General features: G+C 45.0%; 1 protein-coding gene across 3 annotated transcripts in view; it reads right to left on the reverse strand.

Annotated features, from left to right (window-relative positions):
- The window catches only part of GOLIM4 (golgi integral membrane protein 4), a 65,250-nt gene extending 56,951 nt beyond the window's left edge, over positions 1–8,299 (reverse strand). For 2 of the 3 annotated variants that reach the window (XM_081138907.1, XM_081138906.1), the window contains exon 1: positions 7,479–8,270. In XM_081138907.1, coding sequence (XP_080995033.1) covers positions 7,479–7,665 — 187 coding nt within the window. In that variant the 5' untranslated portion in view covers positions 7,666–8,270. Of the gene's footprint in view, positions 1–7,478 lie in introns of all 3 variants that reach the window. The other variant, XM_081138908.1, reaches the window with a different exon arrangement.
- Positions 8,300–11,281: the final 2,982 nt, after the last annotated feature.

Here is an 11,281-nt window from a genome sequence, read left to right on the forward strand (position 1 = left end):
TTGTACTGGAAGCCAGGGTATGTGCCGTGGGCTCTGCGCTTAGCTTGAGACACATGGAAGTGCTTCAGGATTGTTTTCATAACTGTAAAATTCAGTGTTTATATCAGATTTGAACAGTGAATGCATTCCTAAACTTCATGCAGGTACTCCAAATGTGAGTTCTTACATCTTTATGCACACAAAGCCTGTATAGGTACTGTGAGTTGCCACATACTAACTTTTTCCCCTAAAATAAACTTCTGAAAGGAAACTTTACGTTAGTACATCGTAAATGAAAAAAATCTGACTTCCATGACATTAATAGATGGTAACTGTAAAATTTAAGTGCAATAAAACAGCAAAACAATTATTAAATTCTAGCTATCAGGCTGCTGGCTACCTGAAATCTGCTCTCTTTGAGAAAAATTGGCAACTTTATCTAGGGGATAGGTTCTTGCATCAAATTGAGAGTTTCTACTTGACTTGTCAAGAACACACTGACAGGGAATTCAAAAGGACACTTTTTAATTATGTTATTTTATGCAAGATCTCCATACCACCTAAAATCAACTCAGTATCAACCAAAATCATCTTTCATAACAGAAGGAAATGTCCTACACTCTGAAAATCAAATAATCACAGCTGTTACTTCTGATTCTAAATTTTATCTTGAATTCTCATATGACCCACCTAACCTACTTTTTCAAAAGCAATAATACTGTCATGAAACACTAAAATAATTTTTGAGGGCAACGGAGCACTGTGGCAAGAACACGAGCCAGGAAGTCACATTAGGGTTCTAAATTCAGTTTCACTGGATTTGACCTTGGCACTGGCAAGTTAATGAAGGCCTCTGAGCCTCAGATTGCTCATTCACATTAAAGTGCTTGGGCCACTGTTAGGTGAGAAAATGCATATAATGTACTTAGCACAGTACCTGGACACCGTAGACACTCAATAAATGTTATGTATTTAAAACAACTTCATTCTTTCAAATACATTTTCAAAGTTCTATCATAATGAATTCACTTCAAATAGTAGCTTGAGAGGAAAATATAGTTTGTCATTTTTCTTTTATAATAAAGTTATATGACACATAAAACTTTCATTTCCAAACAAAGCTAAAAACCCGCAAACCACTGGCTGGCAAAAGAATTGTAAAAACATTTTGTCCTCGATGTCAACAACACTTAGTGGTCAAAATGAAAAACAGCAACTCTTAGTTGCGACCATGTAGTGTTTTCAGGTCTTTTCTTACCCCAAAATGGGTCAAAACAATAGAAAAAAACAGAATGATTTTCAACTGGCATGCCCCAAGAATTTTTAAAACATGCACTACCCGAGCCCCGGCTGCTGTGGCTTAGCTGGTGGGTGGCATCCCACGCACCGAAAGGCTGCGGGTGCGATTCCCTGTCAGGGCTCATGCCTGAGTGGTGGGCTTGTTCCCAGGAACGTGCAGGAGGCAGCCTATCAGTATTTCACTCTCACATTGATATTTCTCTCTCTCTCTCCTTCCTCTTTCTTTAAGAAACACTAAAAATGTTTTTTTAAAAAAACATGCAATACCTCACTAGTATTTAGTCAGGGGCACTGACTTCCCTTAGATTGTCAAATTTTTAAAAAATGACAACAGCCAACACAATAGCCATCTGGTGTGACTGAATCAATATTATACTTATTTTTTGGTCAGATCAGCAAAAAATACATTTTTTGGTGTGCCACAGAATTTCAGTAATGAGCTTATGTGCGCCATGAGATGAACAAGGTTGAAAATTGCTGCACTAGATACAGCAAACGGTGGCCAAATAACCAGCCCGCTACTAATCCAACAACGGTAGTCCTGGTCACCTAATAATTGTAGCTGTAATGCGCTCCAGGATTCATGTTGTTCACTTTAAGTGTATTGCTTCTAATCCATACAAGTGTACAAGACAGTCATTGTTATCCCCAATTAAATATGAAGAAACTTAAGTTCAGTGAGGTCAAGGTCACTCTACTGGCAAACACCAGAATTGCATTCACCCTGTATCTGATGCCAGACCCACTCTCCTTTCATTAGTTCCTGTTTCTTTTCAGGATATAAATATGTGAGCAAGAATCTTTCTCGATGCTTGGAAAAATCATAAACTGAGATTAGTCCCCTTTTCTCTCTCTCCCTTCCTCCGGTTTCTCTCAAATCCTTTGCATTTTGGTCCACAGCAGCTTCAGTTGCCATTTCCCCGACTCTAGTTCACTCAGTCCTAAAGTCACTGAAACTTGGTCTTGTGCCCCAGCCCCCTAAGAAACTGTATTTGAAAAAGCAGGAGAAAATAAAAATTAAAAAATTCAAGGTAAGGTTTTCAACTCACCTAGTACTTAAACTAAAGGCTCCGCAGATAATTAGCAATTTTCTTACATGGTCAACTGAGAGTGGCACGTTCCCACTGAGAGGGATGACTGGGGCAGACACAATGTGGAGAATCAGATACTTTTGCAAATCACATATATTCAGCAGAATACTTAATGGAGGAAAAATTTCAAAAGTATCTAGAAGTTTTTATCTTTTGTTCAGGGAATGGATTTTAAGGCAGGGTTTTACATACAAATAAAAACGATTGAACCCAGAAAGTATTTCTGTTCTATTTTTTAAACACAACAGAATGAAACAAAAATAGCTTGATAAATATCTCCTTTTAGCTGCAAGATGTACTTCAGAGAAAAGATTTATTTACTAGATAACATCTAATTGATGTTTCTAAGTCCTAATTTTGCCCTTGAAAATGAGTATATCTACGATGCACTGCCCACACCTGTGGGTAAATTACTGAGGTCTGTGAACCATTCTGTGGGTCATGAGGTTGCCCAATAGGCCCAAATGCAAATACAGCCTTCTATGCATTATATACTGGCTAACACTATTGATCCTCATGACAACCTATTATAAGCGCTATTATCCTGATTACTACATATGATGAAAACAAATCTCAGAGAAGTTAAGTAACTTGCCCAAGATCACACCACTAAGTGGGGGAGGGGGGCAAAAATAAAATACAAGCTCTCTGATTTCTCAGCTCTTATCCACCACACCTCACTGCCCACCCTATATAAAGCCCATTCATTGGCAGACAGAAAATACCAAAAAGCCACAGACCTACTATTCACTGAGCACATGCTATATGCCAGGAACCGGTCACTGGAGAAAAAAAAGAATTTAAAAAGCGTGGCTCTGAGCTGAAGGAGACTTTTTTTTTTTTTAAAGCAGATTCAAGGTAGACTGAAAACAAAGTAGACCTGCTAGGGGCACACAATGCAAAGGGAAACTAACTTAAAAACACACACACACACAATATAACCCTTAGAAACACTAGAAGTTTTTTGTTTGTTTTTGTTTTAAATAGTTGTGATACACTAATCTGGAATGGGAGCATAGAAAACATTATATAAACCTTTCCTTGATGGTTTCCGGTCATAATTGGGAAGACCAAGAGCACTGCAATAATGTCATATAGTGTTTTAGGAATGAGAGAAACTTTGTTCCTACCCTTTTCTTATTCATTTTGAGAGAGATCGATGCAAGACAGAAACCACCACCAGTTGCCTCCCATACGCACCCCGACCGGGGATTGAACCTAAAACCTGGGTGTGTGCCCTGACTGGGAATTGAACCCGCCACCTTTTGGAATACGGGATAACTCTCCAACCAACTGAGCCAGCTGAGCCACACGGTCCAGCGCTGCTCCTACTTTTAAAAACTTTTAAAGTTATATCTCTCTTCCAGATCTACCCCCTCTCCTAATCTGAAATGACACAGGAGTTAATCATTAACCATGTTCTAAATTTAAATTGTGAAGGAAAGTCCCTTCTCCAGAGTAAAGGAGTCACATTTACGACAGTTCACCTATCTTCTTTGATGTTCACGTCAGTACAGTAAAGGGAGGTGGCTCACTACAAAAACAAATTTTGTGAATTTCAAAATTTTTACCCATGACAAACCTGGGAAGAGAAAGAGATAAAATATCAACTTCTAACAGGGATGGTGACGACAGTAACCACCGATCTTTAATGAGCAGCACCTACTATGTGCCAGGTACATGTGCTACCAGCTTAATAAGAACTACTTTAGCCTCACGATACCCCTGTGAAATGGGTCATTCTAATCTGCAGTATATAAATGAGAAAAATGAAGTCCACGTTCACGTAAAAAGTTGCAGGACTAGAATTTGAATCACATGCTCAAAAAAGAAAAAAAAAAAATACCTTAAGTGGCACTGCTGCGAAGCAGGTGAAGTGACTGTGTGAAGTGGCTCGGGGTTAAGACTATGAGCTGAGGTTCTCCACTTGGCAGCACGTTGTCATAACCTGCGGAGGCTGCCAGGTGAGGTCCGCCCCCACGGAGGGTGATTTAATTGGCCTGGGAGCTGCCCAGGTAATCCCAATGGCCGGTCCAAGCCGAAAAGCTCGGTGTGTAGACACAGAGAATGGTGCATGGCCCACCTGAAGGGAGTTTAAAAATGTTTAAAAGGCTAAGGAGACACTGCCGGTCGAAGGCTGTCAGTGCTGCCTCTGCCAACGGTAAGTAACCCCCGCCCCACTCCTCAGCATCATGGAAGTACAGTGTGGATGGCAGACAGGTCAGTAAAAACATAGGCCGACAGATATAAGTATTTCTATTTAGTGGGGGGAGGGCTGCCTTGTCTTGGCACTTGCCCCACCATCCCCCGTTTAGGGAACTGTTCTACTACAAAACGCACTGGACGGGAGAGGTAACCCACGTTCAGAGTAAGCTCTGGAACACAACCCATTCTTCAGCTGAAGTCATTCTACTCACTTAACAAACGTATACCTTCAGGTTATAGGACCAAACTATAAACATTTCAAGAGTCATGCTTTTTATTTTCTTTATTCTTATTTTTTTGTTAATCCTTACTTACCCAAGGTTATTTTTTCCATTGCTTTTCAGAGAATAGAAGGGAGAAAGGGAGGGAAAGAGAGGGAGAGAGACATATCGATTGTTTGCCTCCCGCACAGGCCCCTACCAGGGGCAAGGAGCCAACCGGTAGGTGCCCTTGACCAGGAATCAAACCCGTGACCCTTCCGTGCTGTGTGGGGGCCTATGCTCTAACCACCACGCCACACTGGTCAGGGCAAGAGTCATATTTTTTATAGAAGGCCACTCATAATTAACACTGATCTTAATCCAAGACAGATCAAGAGATCTCATGAAACTAAACAAGTCTTAAGAATAGAGAGTTTAATGCCCTAAAAACAAATGCAGGTGGTACATAGCACTGCTGAGAAAAATGTCATTTGTCATTGGAAAAGGGAAGCAAACCCACATACCATCAGCGAATCCTCATTAAATGGCCTGCAGATGTGAAATCCAAAATAAATGCTACAGAAGTCAATTGGGAATCATCTAAAAGGGAGGAAATTGTAGCCTGCTTGGGAAACAAGTCTTCATGCTTAATCATATTCTAATTGTTACAACATCACAGCTCAAGAGGAAACGGCAAAAGAGTAAATTAAGAAATGGACTTTAAGCCAACACATTCAAACTAGCTACATTTTGTCTTCTGCTCCAAAGCAAATGTGTATTTTAAGTCTTTTGTTTCCACTCCCCCACTCCCACCAAAAGGCGGCAAATAAAAGGAAAAGAAATTCAGATTGATTTTCAAAATGGAACACTGCAAATAAAGGCTATGTCTCAGAAATCAGGGTCTTGGCCAGAAAGTTTCAGTACTGGCAGTTAAGGCAAACGCACTACTTGGGCAAAATATTTCATTGTTGTCACTTGCCTGGTTTTTCACAAAGCAGAGACAGGAAGCGGAGCCTGTGAAAGCATGTGATTAATTTTCTCACCATGGTTTGGGATAATTTTATTTGTTGACTGAGTAACTATACACTGATCCCCTCCTGAGTGCCAGGCACTGTGCAGTGCTGGGGATGTTCTGGTGAACATGATAGCACCTGCTCTCATGAGTCCCCTGAAGTAAGGGGCCGAGGCACCAAGCTCACAGAATTCACCACACAAGTCCCTACCAGCCAGGAGTGTGAAAATCCAGCCCTGCCGTTGTACTATTAGTTGACAGTAAATTTGTCCCTTGGTCGAACTGCACTGAACTTCACAGGGAAGCCGCTGATATCATCTAAATAAATAAGTAAAAATATATATATACATCTCCACACTTTTGAATACCAACAATATAATTCATGCATAAATGTCCACAAGTTTAAAGAAAAAATTTAAGTTAAGACTGTACCAAAACAGGTTTTCCTGTTGAACTAAGCCCAGCTCACATATTTTCACTGCCTATGGTTTATGTAGCTTCAGCAAACTAAAAATACTTTCCTTTCTACTAAGTTGGGAAAAGCAAATAAGACCAAGCAATCAGCTGTGTTATCATTTTCTCCCATCTTAATTGTTTTACTAAAAAACACTCAAAAGAGCTGAAGCAACGAAAAGGTATCTGTTTTCTATTTGTATTCACAGAACTGACAGATACATCTAGTCAGTTTGTATCTCCCTAGTCGTATAAAATAAGCTGTATTTGCACTATCAGCAAAGACTGTCAACATTTCACTACTCACAGCTTTTTATTATTATTGTTTGGTTGGAGAGAGGGCTGCACAAGTGTTGAAAACTAGCCCCAAGTACAAGGAAGAGCTTTCAAAATATATGTCTAGGATGATTATGCTCTTAACAGGACAGCTGCCTACTTTGCAGTCATGCATCATTTATGTTTCTGAAATTTACATTAAATGAGATTTGAAAACAGAAGGGTAGGAACTTTGTCTTTTTGCAGGTCTTGCTCAAGTTGTCCGCTCTGTCTGGCAAAGTGAAAAACTGTGTTTCTCTTGTTGGACTCCTCAAGGCTGACTGTAAAACACACACACACACACCCCTACCTGTGATAAACTAAATGTTACTCAGGCAGACAAAGAACCCCCCTCACCCCCCAAAAAAACACCACATACCTGCAGGATGGTAAGAACAGCAGCAGCGTGGTCTTTCCCAACATACCCACCATCTCTAAAGTCCCCCTACAAAGTTAACAGAAACTAGCAGGTCTCGTTTCCACTGGACTAGGCCATTCCTTTGGGCTGCTGGGTCACAGCTTAATTTCCCTTGAAAAAGCTGCACGGTTTGAGAAATCGCTGCCCAGCTCCCCATTTCTTAGGCTACTGACAACGTCAAAAGCAAACACCCAGACGCGGAGCCAGGGCTGCAGCTGGGCCTCTGACAAGTGCTGGAGCCACGGGCTCGGCCCCGCCGCCCACCGCCCGCGAGCCCGGGCGCCGGCGTGCCCGTTTCAGAGCCTGCGCCTTTGGAACCCGGAGAATGGGGATGTCACCTCCCCTGACACTTCGGGGCGCGGTGACGCCGCGGGGCTCCCCCCGGATGTCCCCGGAGGTCAGAGGGGGCACCCTCAGCGCCAAGCGCTCATCAGAACCACTTTTGCAGCCGGGGCGGAGGCGCGGGACAAAGTTGGCCCGGGCCCCGCGCGTCCCGTTAACCGTACCTTGCAGCTGGGCTGAAAGGGACTCCTGGTGCTGCTGGTACTTGAGCGCCACCGCCTCGGCTTTCCGCAGCTGCGTCTGCAACTCGTAGTAGAGCATCGCGCCGTAGAGAAAGCCGAAGACCACGGTCAGCAGCAGCAGCGTCTGGAAGATCCGCTTCTGCTTTCGGGAGCACATGCCGTTCCCCATAGTCCCCGCCGCGCCGCGCCGCGGCCGCCCCCGTCCCTTCCCCCTCCGCCGAGCGAGCGCCTCAGCAGCGGCCGCCGCAGGAGGTGGCCGGACGCAGCATGGGGAGGAGACGCGAGACACAAAAGCGGGGCCGCGGGGGAAGTGGCGCCCGCTCAGCCCCCGCGCGCCGCGGGGCGCGCAGCCATCGACGCCGCCGCGGGAGCCGCCGCCAAACTTTTGCGAGGCTGGCTCTCCGCGAGTGCCGGGGCCCGGGAGGGGGCCCTCCGCATGCTTCCGAGCGGGATGCGCTCGCCCGCAGCCCAGACGCCGCCCGCCCGCTTCCCTCCGCCCCACTTTTCGGCCCGGCTGCCCCCGAGGCACTCGGAGTCCCGCCCTGGCCGCTCCCCGCCCCCTCGCGGCGATTCCCACAGCGCGACTTGGCTGCCACCAGAAGGAGGGGTTGCGCTCCCAACAAAGGGACCCGGGCTCCAGGTGGCGCCGCCGCGCGCGGCCCCCGGGGAGTGGGTGACGAGCGGGCGCTGGGCGCTCGCCCGGGTTTGGGGGATGGCGGGCCGCTGTCACCGACCCGGCTGCGGAGCCTCGGCCGCCGCCGCCTCCCCCCACCCAACTTACGTGTCACCCACAGCCCGGCTATTCTGGCCAACGGGATTCCCGGAGGAAGTCTCACTCGGGCTCCCCGCTCATTGGGCCCGTCCCAGCTGCACCTCCCACCCTTCGGGGAGGCAGTGCCGGGCTCGATTGGACGCCCGCTTTGTCTGTCGGACCCCAGGGCCGCGCCCTCCCTCCCGCGGCGGGGCCGGCGAGGGGCTCGTGGGCTGCGCGGCCGCCTGGCGCCGGGGTGCGCCCACGTGGAGCGCGGGTGGGTGGCGAGAGGCGGCGGAGCCTGGGGCGGGGCGCCTGGAGTGCGCCCGGGGCTCGTCCCGGCCTGCAGCTGGGCGAGGTACGGCGCGCACGTGTGTGAGCGTGCCAGCGAGGAGTGTGTGATCCAGCACTCGGAAAGCACTTGGGAGAGGAGTACATTGTATAAAAATGGGAGAGAAAGGATGGGAGCAGCTCTGCTCCGCCGGGTGCCCTTTCTGTTTTCCTACTCAGTGGGCAAACGCGATAGACTCAAGGGATGGCTACAGGGTCAGCACAGCCTCCGCAGTGGGACCCGGGGCGCTGCGCCAGCTGCGTCCTGCCCCATCCCGCGTGCGCGCTATTGTGAGTGCGGGTGCGCCCCAGATGGCAGGGCGCGTCGGGAGACTCGGGCACTCCAGCGCGCTAGGCTTGCTGCTCAGCTGTCCACGTGGGTTGGGGAAATCAGCTTGCCTTTGGCAGAGGGGAAAGAAATGATCTCATATTTTTTTCCCCTGGCTGCAAATAGAATAACTTAAAAACAAATCTTACAGGCTGAAATGAGCACCCATTCATTTTGTCATATGTATTTGTTGTATTGGGGGGGGGGGCGGGGAGAATAAGTTACATTGTTAAATTACATTTTAAAGGCCAACAAAGTTTCCCTATGTAAAAACAAGTAAAACAAACATAATAAACACAGACCTCTCCAAAGAAAATCCGTAGTGCATTTGTTCTTTCTCTGTACTTGAGAGGGGAAAATTGAGGTTATGCATAAATAATTTTGTTTCTGCTCTTGACCTGAATTCTAAGAAAGTACATTATTTCTCAAATGCCTCAGTAGTGTCGTGGAGTTTATTACATACTGCATAATTTTAATCATATTCTAACTGGGATTTAGTCATCACTATCAATAATGGCCAGTGAGCGCTCAAAATGAGGGTAGATCTGTTTAGCCAAATACAACATAAAGACAGTCCCTGGTGCAGAATTTTTTAGGTAGGCTCTGAAGTTAAAGGATGCTAAAAACCATAAAATAAATTGAATTTACAACCTAGCTAGCCTGTGACATAAATTTAAACTACCATGAAAACAGTGTGCTTGGAATGTGCTTTTCCCTAATAAATAACTTACAGTATAACATTCAAAATGCTTTCATGTACAAATACATTATCTCACTTGTCACAGCCACATTAAGTACAGATGTTCCTCAACTTACTATGGGATTATGTCCTGATAAACCCATCGTAAATTGAAATTATCCTGTCGAAAATGCATTTAATACACCTAATCTACAGAACATCATAGCTTAGCCTAGGCTAATTTAAAGGTGCTCAGAACACTTACATTAGCCTAAAGATATCAGATAAAGTGAGCAAAATTATCTAACACAAAGCCCATTTCATAATAAAGTTTGAATATCTCATGTAATTTATTATGCATGTGGTTTTCACACCATCATTAAATCAAAAAAATCTTAACTCGAACAATTTTAAGTCAAAACTTTGTAAATCGAGAGCCATTGTAAGTCAAGGCCCATATGTATTAAGACTCACGTTTGGGTAAAAAAAGAAACTAAAGTTTATCAAAATGACTGTGATAGCTCTAGGACCTTCTAGATCATAAAGAAAATTAGGAGCTCATAAGATTAGGATCCAAGTCAGTATCCTGTCCTTTCCGTCTCTTAATCCTGTAAAAGTAACATTTTCATTCTTTTTAAACAATTAACAGCTTCCATTAAAATGAGAACCAAATTTAAAATTAAAGAGATCTAAAGAAGTTTTAGGGTTTTGTTCTGTCATGTAAATATTATATAGCCTTGCTAATGGTTGGGTGCTCTCTGCCATGGGCTTCTTGGAGTGCCCAATGAAAAAGATTTTCCTGAGCCCCCTATGGAAGGATGAGGTATCGTAGAAAGCTTTATTTCTGTGGAATTAAACCCCTGGGTTTCTAAAGTCCCATCTCCCTCAGTTCTGCCATGAAAAAGTCCCACTTTGTCCTCAGCAGAGCTAAGATCAAAGCCATTGCCCAGAATTTCTGCTCCATATTTGCACAGCTCAGTCTAACATCTGGCTAGGTTAGCATGTGCTCCCAGCTGCAGTCCATGGCATGTGGGGTCTGCATGGCCATGGGCTGTGTGGCTTCTAGGGCTGCATGGCAGGCTAGCACAGGTCACAAATCTAGTGAGTGCAAGGAAGCAAGAGGAACAAGAGAGAGAGCATTCCCTTGTCTGCGAGTTATATATTCCCAAATTTTCCCAGGCTTGCATTGGGGTCCACCCTCCTAGCAATGATCTTTGTTCCCAGGTTATACTGACAGGCAAGCACCTTCCTTACATCATCCTGACTTCACTGCTCATGTGCCCAGCTTCCCCTTTGTTGGGCCCCTTCCCCCAGTGATTTGCAGGGAATGGATCGGTGGTTCCCTGAGGAGTGTGAAATTACAGCTTCCTGGTGAAGCTGCCTAGATGACCATGCTTATAACATCTGGCCTTCCCTTTGCTTTCTTCCCTATTATTATTAGTTACCTAGTTCTGATGGTAACAGCCTTACTTGTTATTAAATCTACTGCTTTAAATTTCCCTCTTTCAGTTTGACTCTTAGAAACTGAGACTGCGTATTTCCTGTGACCTTGTTAAATCCCTTATAACTAAAAATTCCTTACCATTGCCAGTGTACAATTTGCTAAACAAACTCTTCCTCCAAAAAAATCTCCCAAAACTACTCTGAAGGAAATAAAGTTTTATAGCTGTAATCCTGGACCATACTTAAATAGATAA

This window comes from Miniopterus schreibersii, assembly GCF_964146895.1.
Source record: "Miniopterus schreibersii genome assembly, chromosome: 5".
In the NCBI taxonomy this organism is placed as follows: Eukaryota; Metazoa; Chordata; class Mammalia; order Chiroptera; family Miniopteridae; genus Miniopterus; species Miniopterus schreibersii.